This window comes from Carassius carassius, chromosome 46 (genome assembly GCF_963082965.1).
Source record: "Carassius carassius chromosome 46, fCarCar2.1, whole genome shotgun sequence".
NCBI lineage: Eukaryota > Metazoa > Chordata > Actinopteri > Cypriniformes > Cyprinidae > Carassius > Carassius carassius.
This window is the reverse complement of record NC_081800.1, coordinates 18,028,390-18,045,956: the sequence shown is the minus strand read 5'-3', so window position 1 is coordinate 18,045,956 and position 17,567 is coordinate 18,028,390. Positions and strand designations below refer to the sequence as shown.

General features: G+C 38.1%; 1 protein-coding gene across 1 annotated transcript in view; it reads right to left on the bottom strand.

The window, feature by feature from the left end:
* The window catches only part of pex14 (peroxisomal biogenesis factor 14), a 79,019-nt gene that overhangs the window by 5,773 nt on the left and 55,679 nt on the right, over nucleotides 1-17,567 (bottom strand). The window contains exons 7-8 of the mRNA XM_059541332.1: nucleotides 14,535-14,632; nucleotides 3,779-3,870 (exon numbers count right to left, since the gene is read on the bottom strand). Coding sequence (XP_059397315.1) covers nucleotides 3,779-3,870; nucleotides 14,535-14,632 — 190 coding nt within the window. The remainder of the gene's footprint in view (nucleotides 1-3,778; nucleotides 3,871-14,534; nucleotides 14,633-17,567) is intronic.

The following is a 17,567-nucleotide window of genomic DNA, read 5'->3' as shown; positions in this document are numbered from 1 at the left end:
AGGATATCAAATACCACTGCCTCCTTTCGTTTTCATTAAAACATAATAACAGCTGCATAAATGTACTTAGTTCAGGGATATACAGACAATGAAACGAAATATTATATAGATTTGCCTTTTTTATTTTCATTTTAACATATAGATAAATTGAATACAGACCAAAGAAAACCTGTTAGATTTACCCCGCAGCTGAATTATATTTTATGTTTAACCACTAAAGAGACATCAGAGCCAGCGGCACACATCAGAAGGTCTAGCCGAGGTGAAGCTGCTTCTCTGCGGATAGATGATCACTAAGCTCCCGCTGATCACGTGGAGCTCACCGTCATTGAGATCGGCGAAACACATTTTTAAATAGGCGCTGTCTTTATAAATAAACCACAGATTTGAGTTTTAAACAACTACATTCTCGCCTGAAATACTTTTAAAATTACATTTCATGACACAATAAAACAGTAATATTTTGAACACTATCCGAATAAATGGTGGTTGAACTCAATCAATGCTGCGTGAACTCACCTCGCTTTGGCTACTGCAATTTTCCTCTCAGTATATTTACAATAGAACGAAATAGGATATCAAATACCACTGCCTCCTTTCGTTTTCATATAAACATAATAACAGCTGCATAAATGTACTTAGTTCAGGGATATACAGCCATTACAATAAAACGAAATATTATATAGATTTGCCTTTTTTATTTTCATTTTAACATATAATGTTAGATAAATTGAATACAGACCAAAGAAAACCTGTTAGATTTACCCCGCAGCTGAATCATATTTTATGTTTAACCACTAAAGAGACATCAGAGCCAGCGGCACATATCAGAAGGTCTAGCCGAGGAGAGGCTGCTTCTCGGCAGATAGATGATCACTGAGCTCCCGCTGATCGTGTGGAGTTTACCGTCTCTGAGATCGGCGAAACACATTTTTAAATAGGCGCTGTCTTTATAAATAAACCACAGATTTGAGTTTTAAACAACTACATTCTCGCCTGAAATACTTTTAAAATTACATTTCATGACACAATAACAGTAATATTTTGAAAATGTTGATCCGAATAAATGGTGGTTGAACTCAACCAATGCTGCGTGAACTCAACCAATCAGGATGTTTAGCGGCCAAGTCCCGCCCCCGAAAGTTCAGGAACTTTGAAAAAGTACCACCTCGGCAGCAGGGACTTTCTGAGGGGCATTTTTTTACCCGGAACTTTATTTAGTTCCTGGTTCCTGCGGTGGAAACACACCGAGTACCAGGCCAAAGTCCCTAGTTCCTGGGTAAAGTTCCTGCGGTGGAAACGGGGCATATGTTGTTGGCATAAGCCAGGGAATATTTTGAGACCAGTTTCATTGCAATAGCCTGATGCAATTAAAAGTTATTAGCATGAAAATATCTCAATTCACTTCAGAGTTATAGACATTTATATGAAAAACACGTAAAACACGTAAAAAAGACTTTGACTGAATTTTACTACCCCTTACTATCAATATTTTCGCATTTGGGCATTAAAATTTTACTATCGACCTATGTTTCCAAACTTCTGACGGTGGTTTCGTCTCGATCGGACAAGCGGTTTCGAAGATATAGCCAAATGGTTTTTAAGAGCTAAATCACCACGCTACACAAACCGTAAGGCGAAACCTAGCATGTTTGGTATCGTAGGACTCTGTAAGGTTTCTGGAGTCCAAATAGATGAGTCTCGTGAAAATAAGTTGACCACACCCAAAGTTATAAGCATTTGAAAAAACATTCACCACTAGGTGGCGCTGTTTTAAAACTTCTCACACTCCTTCAGGACATTGTGCTGATGACCCATACCATGTTTCGTAACAATCTGTTGATGTGTTCTTAAAATACAGCATTTTAGCACAAAATCCAAAATGGCTGACAGTCAAAATGGCCGATATGGTAAAATTGGATATCAGTCGACTTGGCATGTTTCCCTGAATCTAACAAGACCAATTTTATGATTGGACGCGGAGAAACTTCGCCTTTGTTCATAACCACTCCTCTAGCCCTAGCTGGCCCGCTTCGACCCAAGGTTTTCTTCAGGCCAAAAAACTCATTCAATCAAATCAATTTGGTGTACTCTGTGTGACTTGACAATGACACACACAAATTTTGGTGTCAATATGCCAAAGCATTGCAGAGATACACCTTCAATGCCATTTTGCATCATGCCTAAAATTCGTCGCTGTGGTAAGCGAAAACGTTTTGGGGAACGATACAAAATCCATAACATTTTGTCAGCACAGTGTGAAGATCATCTGTCTCAATTTTGGTGAAAATCGGACCAACGGTTGATGAGGAGTTTGAAAAAGTAGATTTTCAACATAAATCAAAATGGCGGACAGGAAGTTCGGCTTACTTTGGCATATTTGGTATCTATGTTGTTGGCATAAGCCAGGGAATATTTTGAGACCAGTTTTATTGCAATAGCCTGATGCAATTAAAAGTTATTAGCATTTTTATAAGTGTAATTATTAATGGTTAATGATTGGTTTAGTTTTGAGCTCAACTTATTTTAAAAAGTTTTTAATGCTGGTGTTATAGCTGTTAGCTTTATGAAATGATCCGCGGCGATGACGCTCTCCAGACGCGGAGAAACTTCGCCTTTGTTCATAACCACACCTCTAGCCCTAGCTGGCCCGCTTCAACCCAAAGTTTTCTTCAGGCCAAAAAACTCAGACTAGCACCGACGAGGCACGATCAAGCACCGGCTTTTGGCCCAACAGTGGAAACGCGACTGTGCCTCAGGCTTGATAAAGCGTAAAATATGCACAAGTGAGTCCAGCTATTGTGCTTTGGAAACATGAGCAGATTTGTCAGTCTGAAAGTACAAGAGAGATTATGTCCATATGTGCTCCACAACTGCCATCGGATTCAAAACAAAGCATGTCCTCACAACAAAGGTAAAATAAATTTAAAAGCAAAAAGTTGAGCAGATGGTGATCTTGCTTCGTATTTACAGCAAAGTTCTTACATCTTGAGAAGTACAACCAGATGCAACATTCAGAAACTGGAAGAAAAAGGTAATTGCAGCTTAAAATGCTTAATGAGAATGAAACAGCAGACAAACGAAAGCTTTTATCTGTGCGAATTTCAGATCTATGAGATTACTTAGATATTAATTTGCATGATACATACATAATCAAGTACAGATTAATGAAAGTGATGGAAGATCCATCTTTGGGCATCGAGGGAACCTGTTGGATGCTTCAGGCCTCATTAACCAGTAATGAGCCGGTTCCAGCTACATGCCCCAATGAAGAGAACGATATGACATACAGATCAAACCATTCCAGACACATTTATCTGCCAAATCATCCCAAGGCATACTAATATCAGCTGCCCTGAGTGAGAAACGATGCTTTCCACTGATTTCCACAGTGATTGGAACATCAACTAAAGGCCTCTTTCAGGATGTTAAATGTTAAGCACATGTATCTTAATTAGTTTTGAGCGTCAATTTGGACACACTGTAAAATAAAGAATAGAAAAATTACTTAACTTGATGTCAGACTTTATTTTACACAAACAAAAAAGTACAGGAAAATACAGTTTGCTCAGTATGTCAACCTGTGGTGTATCAGAAAATAGGTTCAAGATCACATGTAATATTTATTATATTAGTTTCTTTTCTTTTTTTTAATGTTTAGTGAGAGGACGGATTAACACCCATTCTAAATGAACATCCGTCATTGCCACATTTTGTCCCTGTCAAATTAAATATGCCATCTATTGTCACAGGTTTATTTAAAAAGGTGAAAAATTACCTGCTGAGAAGAAGACCCTTCAGAGACACAATCTCAGCCTTGAGTTCACTGATGTTCTGAGACTCCAGCATGCGGTTGGTGGCAGATGAGGTCTGCAGAGACAAAATTATAAATGATCACCACCATCTTTTTCCTTTTGAAAACAAATAAAAAAACACTTATTTACTAGGTTTTCTACACCTCAAACCATTAACCACTGATCAATCTGAACCCTCTGTAAACGTAATCATCGTTATCCTTTACATTTTTGCTCAACTGACCTTTATCTGGGGCTTAAAAAGTTAAAGTCAGTAAAGGTGAAGAAGATCTGCCTCAGAATGTGAAAGCTCTACCATATCTGCCCTTATATTACTATGGAATTACATTTGCTTCAATAAAAATGAACAAACTTCACTGTTAAGCCTGCCCCCACAAGAGTTTTGTGTCAAAACACCAAACAAAAAACTGCGAACTGTAAGCGAAATCTGTGGCAATGCATTGAGAATCCACGATTAGCGAAAACGAATCTTTGACATTATCATTATCAAAGAATGAAGCATAATTGAAGAGCCTGTTACATTTGTGCGACTGAGTTAATTTTTTTCATTTTCATTGTGTTTTTCATCTTTTGTAATGGCATATTTTTGATAGTTTCTAAAAAAGTTACGTTCAGTTTTATAAAGTTTCGTTCATTCTTATTGAAGCAAATGTAATTCCATAATTTACCAGAACCTGTTGTATTAGTATGCAAAATATGCAAAAACTTCACAAACATCAGCAATCTGTTAAAGTGTGACTTTTTTTAATTTGATTTGTCAGTCACTCAATGAACACACAATAATCTGATGCATTCAAACTGCCAATACGAGACAATGAAAGTCTTCAAAGTCTTGATATCAAACTACAACTACACTGACGAGTCCCAGCTACTGTGTCTTCTCTATTTAGAAGGTCAGGATCTTTATAAAAATAAAAAATAAAAAGCCTATGGGAATTAATCATGCCATTTTTACATATTTTTCCATATTGCAGACTGCTGATTTGAGCAGGACAGAGGTGTTTGATAAGATGTCTCTGGCACAACAATGGCAGTATTCATTAAGTCAGGGAGGTTTTTATTAAAAGAAGCCTTATCACTAACTGCTGAAGAGAGTGATGGCCAATTGAAGTGGCCAGCAAACATTTGAATAGCAAATGACTTCAAGAAAGAAAAAAAAAAGCCCCAAAAAATCCATCCATCATTTTTCTCCTTAAATAGACAGGCAGTTGGTAAGAGAAACCTAAATGTTCAGATCTCTAAATGTTCTAACAGATTAACCCGGGCTCTCAAGCGGCTACATGGAGCCATTGACTCTCTGAACATTCCACAAACAAACAGCCCACATCTTCCCCATTCCATTTCTTCTGCCTGCTGAGGGGTTAAAAATAAGAGTGGGAAGAGGAAGTGAAAAAAGGGCTGGGGGGAAAAGGAAAATAATAGTGTAATTAAGAACATCAGAGTCACTGGGGATGGCTAGTTAGAAAGTAGAGACCCCCTATCAAGAGGAGAGGGATAACTTGGACTCTTCCACATGTAATTAAATCTAAAGTAAATTAATTGAATCATATCTAAAAAAAAAAATAAAAAAAAGTATCAGACTCATTTACAGCGAGGGCTGGGGAGGGATAGAGGTTTTGTCTCCTTTCTGCTCCTAAAGCCCTCAGATAAGCGCACCATTTTAGAAGAGGGCACATCTGATCCAATCCAAGCGCATTAGGCCTGGTGAAGACTTATTACAGGCCTCACCTCATTATGGCCATCTAAAGCCCACACTCCCTACGGCACACAGTATAATAAGGCTGGAATGTACCTCTTGCTTATTTTAACTTTGTAACGGGGAAAAAAAATTAATTGCTTTTGAGGCTTAGCTTACACTTCTCGGACATAAAATCTAAATAATATTTTAACAGAGGCTACAAAGAATCTCTCAGCCGGTGGTGTTTAAAGTTCCACGGTTGCAATTCTTCATTTCAGGAGCCGAACGAGCACGCACACATTTAGTGATGACCGTTTAATTGCTGCTAAAGGCCTTTCTCTGCATGTCTGTGATTGCAGAGCACATTTCCAGTCAGAGGACTCAGTGCAGTGTGATCGGGGTCCGTCACCCTCTTAAGTGTGAACAAAGCTTTGCCTCAGTCTGGGTAATTATTTAAGGAGGTGGAGCGTACCGTACAAGAGAGGTATATGCATGTACTTACTTGACTTGGAATACATTAAAGCAAATGTCTGCAGAACATTAACAACAGATAATGTTAAAAAGCATTAAGAAAGGCAAGTTAAGAAATGTCTGAATGCATATTGATCCACTGCTACCCTCTCTGATGTGTTTTTTCCTCCGCTTAATGCATGTATATTTATGGTGGAATCAGCTTGAAAATAAATCCCAAGGGAGTGTTTTCTGGTGAAAACACTAGTACAATTTATTTGAGCCGGTTTATTCACTTTCCCAGTGGCAGGGCATTCTGTGGTGGAAGGCGAAAAAAAAAATCGAAGCACTCCTAATCTTCCACCAGCAGCCACTAATAAAAACAGCTATCATTGTATTCAAACGGCACAGGAACTAAACTCATCCAGTCAAGAGGATAATGCTTTATATCTGTGGAGAATGAGATGCAACATTCTGCCTGTTATTCAGTATTATATATTATCAAGGTGAAAAAGGTGCTTTTGCTTAAAAATAAGAACTCTTAAATTGAATTTGAAAGATACACATTCTTCTTCACAATACAGTTCACTGATGGCAAATGAGTTGTACTCAAACTGGCTGAAACTTTACTTACACTAAAAAAATATAAAGCTAACAAAGCAGTTTTGAAACTGACCAAACTAGCAGTTAAACACTTGCTGATAATCTCAAAATAGTCAGAAATGAGCAAATATATCAGACTACCACTACTCTAATACATTTTACCATATTTAAATCCATCCCACAGAGAATTAGCTCCGAAAATATCAGATGCAGAAAAATGCAGATTCGGTTTTTTAATGGAAAAGTTAATTCAAAAAATGAACATTCTCCCATTGTATGGACAAAAAGAAGTTCTGCAAAAGAAAGTCATACAGGTTTGAAACAATATGAGCGTGGGTAAAAGACCACTTAGATTTTTGGGTGAACTATCCATTTAAAATGATGCATTCTAAAAATAAATTTTAAATATATTATAAATAAATAAAAATATGTCGACTATTGAAACAAATAGATAAAGTACTTGAGTATTTAAATCAGTACAAAGACTTCTCTAGAAGTTCCAACCGACTTTCTAAATCAGTCGACAAAGACTTCATCAATCGCCATTTGAATAACAGCTTCAGGTGAGCACGAGTAAATTTAATCAGGTGAGAACTGAGGAAATACAAAGTACTGTATGTAGCCAATGACATGAAAAGAAAATGTTAAACTATGAGCACAAACATAGCCAGAGTTTGAGTGACTAAGGAGAAACAGTCCCACTGTGCTCATAACACAGAATATACTTTATTTGTGGCTTTGGAAATATATAGATATACAGTATAAAAATGTTTACATGGCAGCTGAGGAAACAGGAGTCTCCATGTGTTTCAGGTTAAATACACATTTGCTTTGTGCATTCTTTACAGAGTATAGAACCCCAAATAGGCAACTCAGAAAACCACACAATGAAAATGATGCACAGCCAAAAGGCACCACACGTGTCCTTGCTTTCATGCTCTGAACCTGAAAATAATTTCCCGAACTTCCCATATGGCTCTAGACAACAGGGCCCCGCATGTCTCAAAACAAAATGTTAGATCAGCTCAAAGTAGACTTTATGATTTGTTTAATGGGCATTTAGATGTGAAGTGTACTTTATACACACTGCTGCTTTCCGGCAGGGCACTCATGACAAATGAAGCTTTTTAATTTAATCTAGAATTTGACAGAGAATTTTAGCCATTTTTACTTGACTTAGAGCAGCTGTGAGGATGATGACCTAAAGTGTTTTGAACAATAGATCAATGTTTTTTCTGGAACTAGTGGAGGCGTATCTCTTTAACAGAAGAGGTGAACTGGAGATTATTTGGCAATTCAGTTTATAGATGACAAACTTCTAGAGGGTGACGGAAGGATGTTGGAGGGGAAAACGCTGTGGTGAGTCTGCAATTCTTGCAAACTTGAGGGTGAGAGATTCATATTTTCACTTCAATTTCAGGCCAGATGTGTTTGCATATGTTTTCCTACGGGATCCAGATGCTTCAGTAAAACACCCATGCGCTTAACAAGCTGTGGACATAAAACACACCCTCAGTTGTGATTCCAAAGCGCTTTTTGGAGCCCGTTATGAGATGATTTATCGGAGTATCGTAAGAAACAATGTGTGTAGCGTTTTACATTCTGAGGTATGGCAATGTGTTTTCAGCAAGCGATTTCCCTCAGATGACTTTTCTTTATAGATACTAAACACGTGTCTTCAGAAAAGATTTGAAGGCTGTATCATCATGAGCATTCTTGTGAAAGATAATGACATCATAATGCATTAAATTAGCATGTGATAAAGACAACAAAATCAGCACTGCCACAATAGACAAACAACAAAGATGAATTCTGTATCTTTCTGTGCACTCCTTATTCTTATTACTGTGGGTTGTGTGGCATAGTAGTACAAATAAATAAATAAATACATAAATTAATAAATGAGCTTTTGTTCATGTTTCTCAAAAGTGAAAACCAATAAGAATAGCTACATATAATATTTATTTATTATATTAAACTTTTTCATTTGTAATTGTTTCACATTTAAAAAATATTTATTTATATTATAGAAAATTGATTCATCCATTTAGCTTTTGTTAGTTTCTCAAAATTGAAAACCAAAAATTGTTTAACCAATACAAATGACTATACATATTTACTATAATAACTTTATAATGTATGTAATTAGTACTTCAAATAACTAATAATATGTATTATTCTTATAAGTATATTTGTTTCATATTTAAAAATTAGTTTATATTATAATACAATTATTTATATTAATATATTACTACTTATATATTTATACATGTTAACACTTTTAACCTGTGATTTACTGTTTATGTGCTGCCACCTGTGATAAAAATCCTCCCTTACACAACCCTGCAGCTTCATAAACCAGCTAAATTTAAAAGCTATTAATTATGAACAATACACAACTAGGGCTGTCGCGGTTAAGAAATTTCCCCTGCGGTTATTATGGGTGGCTCAATAGCGCGATATGCGGTATTACCGCCGGGTTTTTTTTTTTTTACATACCTAATTTATGCTGATTTTGCTGCATACAAAGCTTTATCGTTGAGTTAAGTAGCATATATTGTTGCTTTTTTAACTGACAGAGAGACACGTTTTAAAACATTTTTGTTTATTGTTAAATGCCAAACAGCAACAAGAACATGCGTTTTCCAATAATTTTTTTTTTCTAATATGTATTACATGTATTTGCGCGCGACTTTGGACAGCAGCGGATTGTCGCGCCACCTCTGGCCCACCAGTACAGTGGATTCACGTTGGAGTCGATACACTCCTCAAGCAGAAAGCGTGTGTGAGCTCGTTATCTGCTCACGCTCTCCTGGGTATGGGAACTGACGCGGAGGTTGTCCGTGACTTCAGCAGGTATGCCTGTTACTTTCACGGCTGTATTTTACAGATTTCGCAAAGGCTTCAGCTACTCCTAACTGTCGGCCGGTCTCAGCTGTTCTTTTTGATGTTGCTCCGCGACCTGATGCTTGAGGGGGCAGCTGCGCTGGATGACAGGGGACACTCGCAAAACGCTTAATATGGCTTAATGTACTAAGACAGTGATATTAACAGACCAAACTCACTAAAAATCATACTAATTACGTATACTATCTATCAGACATGGGGACTTGTGACTTAGTGACTTGGACTCGAGTCGACTCGAGTCGCTATTTTTAAGACTTGTGACTTGACTTGACAAAAAATAAAATACTTGAGACTTGACTCGGACTTGGAAGTTAAAGATTCGGGACTTGACTTGAGACAGGATGACTTGAATGACTTGAGTGTTAATCACATTATGTTTTCAGTTTGAATATAAAATATATAAATTATTTTAAAAAAATAAAATTGATTATGCAGCTGGAGCGCAGGCTGAGAATCGCGTTGTCATGTCATGACATCATCAGTCATGCCCTCTCTACCTTACGCAGACCACGCCCACTTAGATCAGATATCACATCACATCAACATCTCAGCTTGAGGGGTACTGAGGGTCATCGCTTTTGTCGTCAATAATTCGCGCCTAAAACGCGTGGAAATCGCTAGTCGCGTCGCTTTCTCATTGTTTCCAAAGCGCTCGGGCAGTTGCGCCCCTGAGGCGTCGAGCGTGTCGCACCGCGTGTGCGTCGCGACCGCGTTGCTTCCATTATGAGCGCGCATACCGGTGGCGCATACATGGTGGGATAGGCCACATCGTGCTCGGCTTGCAGACAAGACTCTCGAATCTTATATTTTGCAAGTGCAATACCTTGTAATAGAGGTAATGACTTACGGATGTACTCTGAGAGAGAGATTGTGTGTGTGTGTGTGTGTGTGTGTGTGTGAGAGAGAGAGAGAGAGAAACACACTCGTGCTTCACCTGATGAAGGAAACCCAAACTGAGTCTGACTCCAATCACAACCCCAACATTCAGAAACTAATTGACAAAAATCTAAAGTATAATTATGATGAAAAATGAAAAAAAAATGAATTTGAGCTCCAAACCAAACTCCAGTGTTATTCGGCCCTAAACAGAACCACAAAACTGGCAAATTACTTATCACTCAAGCAATTAAAAGAAAGACAAATCCTTTCAAAATATCGACTCAGTGATCATGATTTGGAAATAGAGATTGGTAGACATAAAAGATCCTGGCTACCGAGAGAAGAGAGGCAAACACTGTGAGCTGAATCAAACAGAGGATGAGAAACACTTCCTTCTTGTCTGTCCCAAATACAGCACTACAAGAGAAAACATTCTTCCCACAGCTTGAAGCTTTGAATCGTTCATTCTTGTCTCTAAATGACTCGGAGAAACTACTCTATATACTTGGAGAGAATGAGGCGGCAGTCACAATAGCTACTAAATATTTATACACCATACACACCATACAAAGGGATAATTTATTGTATTCAACTGTTTTATTTTATATTCTTAATTCTATACAATTACTATTATTAATATTAGAAATATTATCTGCTGCTGCTATTTTTATTGTATTTTATTGTAATTATATTTGATTCTGTATCTAAATGCTAAATTTGGCAATACTGTAACTCAAATGTCATGCCAATAAAGCAACTTTAACTTGAGAGAGAGAGAGAGGAGAAATGTAAGAAAGTTTAATGTTGTATGTAAACTGTGTTTGAGGGGAAGTTGTGGCCTAATTGTTAGAGAGTCGGACTTGCAATCGAAGGGTTGTGAGTTCGAGTCTCGGGCCGGCAGGAATTGTGGGTGGGGGGAGTGCATGTACAGTTCTCTCTTCACCTTCAATACCACGACTTAGGTGCCCTTGAGCAAGGCATCGAACCCCCAACTGCTCCCCGGGCGCCGCAGCATAAATGGCTGCTCACTGCTCCGGGTGTGTGCTCACAGTGTGTGTGTGTGTTCACTGCTCTGTGTGTGTGCACTTCGGATGGGTTAAATGCAGAGCACGAATTCTGAGTATGGGTCACCATACTTGGCCGAATGTCATGTCATGTCACGTCACGTCGTTTGAGAGAAAGAGAGAGAGGGGGGGGGGGGTGTTCAGAGAGGAGTCTGTTGGATGTTTAGCTGTTATTTGTTTTATGGACTCAATGTTGAAAATGTAAAACATTTCTGTTGGCAGAAGTGAAAAATAAATAATTTTATGAAGTTACAATTTTGTTTGATTCCATGATGTATTTTACTGAACATGAGTATGTACAATGCAAATCCAAATTATTTTAATTTACTGTTACTTATATCTTGTCTTTAACTTTATTAAGATCAGATTCTGCAGGTAAAATTACAATAATAAGGTGACTTGACTTGGACTTGACTTGACTTACTACAGGACTTGACTTGACTTGACTTGACATAACTTGTGACTTGACTTGACTTGACTTGCCCAAGAAAAAAATACTTGGGACTTACTTGAGACTTAAAGGTTAAGACTTGAGACTTACTTGAGACTTGCACATGTGGGACTTGGTCCCATCTCTGCTATCTATAGAAAATCAGATGAGCCCTGAATATGAATGCAACTCGTTTAATAACACGTTAAGCCTTTTCCTCCCATAGAAAACCAAGAAAACTGTTAATGTGGCTTAATGTACTAAGACAGTTATTTTTAAAAACCAAACTCACTATACATTATACTAATAAAGTATACTATGTACAAAAAAAAAAAAAAAAAAAAAACGGTGAGTCCTGAATATGATTGCAAGTCGTTTAATAACACGTTAAGCCTTATGATGGTTTTCTATGAGAGGAAAAAGCTTAACGTGTTATTAAACGCGTTGAATTCATATTCAGGGATCATCTGATTTTTTGTAGATCGTATACTTTATTAAAATGATGTTTAGTGAGTTTGGTCTGTTAGGATCACTGTATTAGTACATTAAACCACGTTAAGCGTTTTTCACATTAAGCGTTTTAGAATGTCCCGATGACCTCAAATTAGATGTATTGCCGCGTCACAGGAACCTTTTTGCCGCAAATTTTGCATATCGGCTCATCTAAATTTGCTGGGTCGCCCTTTTCATCGGGTTGAAAGCTGAAATGTTCCCAAACTGGGGACGTGACATTAGGTTTTGGGACGAGATCGAGCGCCTCCCATCGTTTCAGCCGGCCTATTCGAAAACAAACGAAGCACCATAAAGCTACAATGGCTCGCGAGAAAATGACAGTCGTAACCATATTGTATCATTAATTTATTTAACATTGAATCATGAATGCACGGTGACAAATTGAAAAAACAAGAAGGCCACAGCCTCATATAAAAAAAAAACCTGAACACTGCGGTTGCCGCGGTTTCAGCGGTTGCTATCTTTTCTCTGCGGTTTGCTTGTCAATAGCGCGGTATTACAATATTGCGGTTATCGCGACAGCCCTATACACAACATATATACAAACTAACTGTACGGGCAACATTCCCAAGCATTATTTATGAACAATAAAAGTTTCCTTCGTAATTCTTTAATTGACAGGCCTCTAAGTTGGGGCTCAAAGAAAATCCTACCGGTCCATCTCTTCTAGTTGCAGTATGGGTGGGGGTTAAATGAGGTTTCTGCCTAGATGAAATCAGCAGAAATCAAATGACAGATACAGGAGAGATCAGGGGGGTGTCAGCGTGGGGTCACATCCTGTCCCTGGATGGCTTGCTTGAGTGTTCTGGAGATTGCTGTACACGTTCTTTATGGAGCTCCCATGACATGCCTTATCCTGCTGATGCACATTTTTCTCTTCTCAGCAGCATATGAGTTCTGTCACCACTAATATTTACATCAGGGTGAGGCATCTGTCTCAGTGCCACTGAAAAATGCCCTGTGTTGTTTTAAACTCAAAGTGGCCTTGTTTTATAGAGGCTGCGCCCCTCAAACAGAGCACAGCAAAGGGCCTTAGGAAAATGCACACTGGAGGCTGCATTTAAACTCAACAGATCAACAAAACAAGTGAAGACTATCATTCATAATATCTCTGAGAAAAATGATATAACCAGGGAGGAATGCAACCATTGTAGATAAACAAATTCCTTTAGGTTTTTTTTCTCGATGCTTTCTTTTCACGTTTTACAGTAACCGCACTCTCTATATCTAAGGTATTTCAGAGGATGAAAGGCAAATTCTGCATTTCTGACCTGTTGATTACGCAGTTTAATAGTGCTTACGTAATGCACAAGGAATTATGTTCTCTGATGATGTCTATACAACAAAAAAACACAGACAAAAATGTTTTCAATCACATTCTTTCCTTACATATAGTCTGTAACAGGAATTTCAGAAACCGGAGGAATGTTCAGATTGTATGATTTTTTTTTCAGTCACTTCTGTTGAATCAAACCAAAATGTTGCTTTGTCTCACATATGGACACTTATGTGCAACTACAGCACTACCTGACAAACTGTAAAGGGTTAGCTCACCCAAAACAAAGTGATTTCATTTAGGTCACCTCATTCAGTTCCAAATCCTTTTTTTTAACAAATGTAGATACAACAGGCTTTATGTGAGAAGAACAGGCCTAAAGGCATTATTTACTGGATACTTTGACTGGATACTGCATCTCTCAAATCTCATTTGCACTTACATTTTATTAAAAAATAAACAAACCAGGTTTAACATCAATTATGTCAAATGACAAGTTTGTGTGTCTTATTGACGTCAAACCTGAATCAACATTCCTTGCTGCATGTTATTTGAATTTAATAAAGTTTAAGGGCTGTGGCGAAGGGGAAGATTTTCAGTGAACCAAGACTTAAATTTTGCCTTGTTATTCAAATATAAATATTGTTTGACTTCATTAGATCTTTAAGATTTCTAAAGAGAAGATACCTAGGTGTAACATTACCTAAGATGCCATATGGACTACCTTTATGGTATTGTCTATCATCCAAAAGAGAAAACTGAACTTTCTGTGAAATATCTTTTTTTGTGGTCCATAGAGGAAACAAAGCCTTATGGGTTTAGAACAACATGAAACGAGCGTGAGTAAATGATGACGGAATTTACATCATTATAGTTTTATTTCTCCCGTTCATCATTGTGGCAAGTGTTGTCTGATTACCTGTGAGTTAGCCAGCTCTTGTGTCAGCTCCTGTATTTTCTTCTGTTGCTCTACCAGCAGCTCCTGCACTGAAGCCAGGGTCATCTGCAACTGGGTGACTGCATCCAAAAAGACAAAAATGAAGTTAAGACTACACCCAAAACAATTACCAGAACTTCACGAGCAAAGAAACGGCAGCTTTAGTCAAGATCCAGCGCAAAACGACGTATCTGTTTGTTTGAAAGCATTACCGACGATTAACATGCAGTGGTTTTCTCTTTGATTTAGCCTTCAGCTCAATCAGTAATATAAGACACCTCTATTTGTACAAGATTAATCACCTGCGTCTGCTCTCATATCATATCAGGGTCTCTTAACCTCCATTAGCATGGGTTTGAAACGCTGGCTCTATTGAACTCTCCAAACAATCAACAAGATGGAAAAAAACCCTGCTCATTTGGGAGGCAGGAGGGCTAGACACTACTGTCCTCACTAATCTTACTAAATACAGCTCATTTTCCTCCCTCTCTGAAGATTGAATTATTGTCAGATTGTGCTGGTCCCGAGGATTAGAGAAAGCTCAAGAAAAACAGCCCTAGCATGGCCAGAGTTGGTGTTATTAATGGGGGTATCATTTCAAATAACCCAGAGCACAAGTTGCTCTCCCCCTGTTTCCAGTCACACATGCATTCCCAAACAATGCATTAAGTTTCCAAACTGATTATGTTACAGAAAACCAATAAACGCCTCTATAAATCATGCTCTGTAAAGTGTTAAATCAACTCTAATTAGATTAACATCAGCAGATATTATTAGCTGCCGACTGTTGGCTCTCTGGCGCACAGTTCCAGGGCTCTCCTTTCATAGAAACAGCCTTTCAACTTTCTGCTTAAGAGCTGTTACATGTTCCTTTCTCTCACAGCCTTTGTCTGTCTCATTAGGTGACTACTTACAGAATAACAGACACTGAAATTGTCCTTGCTGAATAATAATGATGGTACAAACTTGTCTTTTCAGATTAGTGCATTAGTATTAACAAGAAATCTGAAATACGATTTGTTAGCGTTCTCTAAAAACATATTTAATTCTGCCTTTATTTATCCTCATGTTGCTCCAAACTATTAAATGGGTCATATGATGCATCTTAAATTTTTCCTTTCTCTCTGGAGTGTTACAATCTCTTAATGCATAAAGAAGATCTGTGAAGTTGAAAAGACTAAAGTCTCAAATCCAAAGAGATATTCTTTATAAAAGTTAGGACTCATCCACACCCCACTAAAACGGCTCGTTCTAACACGCTCCCACATATCTACATCACTATGTGGGAAGATTTGCATAACGCCGCCCAGATGTTCAAGCAAAGAAAGAATGCGTACCTTTTATTCTCATTGTAGTATTATTGTTGGCGCCACCGCCATGCCGTATTTCACTGTGAAAGCAAAACTACTTTGTTTGGCCTTCCAAAAGAGGACACGATTACAAATCATGTTTATATCATGTTTATTATGGGTTTTATGTTTATGTTAACTATAACTATGAATAAAATAGTTAAAAGGTCTGAAATAAAGCCAAAATAAAGCAGGAATGCCATCCACAGCCTACGTCAACAGCAATTCGAACCATTTTACACTGAGAACGAGCAGCAACTGCACCAGACCTCTAAACCCACAAACACTCACTTCATACTCAAAACACAAGAAATAATGCCTCCATTTAGTGTGGCTCGGGTTTCCACAAACAATCTCTTAGAGAAAACAATTGGCTGAATCTGAGATCCTACAAGTGGCTTCGCAGCTGCTGTGAGGAGGCAGACAGTGTGTATAGCGTAAATTATTCAGTAAATATCGCAATATAATGTACACTGCATATGTCCAGGCCTGTCTGAGCCTTTATTGGCCAGCTGGTCACCAATATGCTCTCTTTAAACAAAGAGATCAAGCAGCTTGCACAATTCCAATACAGCCGGCACGAGCGTGAGTGTGCGCATGCGACAAAATGCTTCCAAGACCTGTTCATTAATTGTGTGTGGAAAGTTGTTGGGAAATCATAATGGGAGTCAACGCCTACACTAATTTAAAGGCTGCAGGAGTAATGGAGCCACATTCAAAGGAATACAGCATTCCAATGCACTTGGCACTAGAGAAATACATGAACTTTTAACAAAGGAGTGCGGGCAATTGGCAAGAGCGGCAGTCACTTGCTATTACTCAACGTTGTGAGAAGAGGGGGATACTCACTCCGTAATTGCAACCCTCTCCCAAACTGTTAACTGAAACAGTCATTAACTACAATAGCAACTTGGCTACTGCAGCCACAGCAAATTAGATCAGCGGTGTGACTGACTGAGTGACTGGGGGTAGGTACGGCTCTTCCAGGAGAAAACGACAGAGTGGCAGAGGGAAGGAGGGAGAGAGAGCTAAAAAAAAAAAAAAAAGATTCTCAGGAACAAGTGTTTCACAAAGGATATATGAAAAGCAGCTTCAGTCCGGAACAATACAAGTACTCTTATCATCTGAATTTGAATTCGACACTAAACAAAACAGGAATCCTGCTAAAAACCAAACAAAATGAGGCCAGACAGGCAGCGTTATACAAAGGAAGTTTTTTTTTTTTTTGCATATATGAACCAAAATGGCAATGAAGAGGCTCATTTGATAATCAGATAAAGAAACCCACATCAAGCTTGCACGCAATGCTCACAATCGACTGGCCTTTCAGTAATACTCCCCAGACCAAAAACTGGGCAATGGGCAATGTAATTCAAAAAATGCAGTTGACTAAAATCACTCACCTTTATCCTATATGCCTCAAATTTGCTTATTTTGATCTCCGGGATATTGAAAACAATACTATATGCATAACAGAAGACTACGCTGAGACCAGAAATCCATGCATAGATCCAGATCATTTCCATGGTTTTATAAGGCAAATATTAATATGGCTAAACGCCAAGTTTACTTCATAAATGACAAAGTTGTTTGTCTATTATATGGCAAGAATGCCTGCTTTGCATGTATTGTTACACCTTTATGGACTGCGTATATCAACAATTTT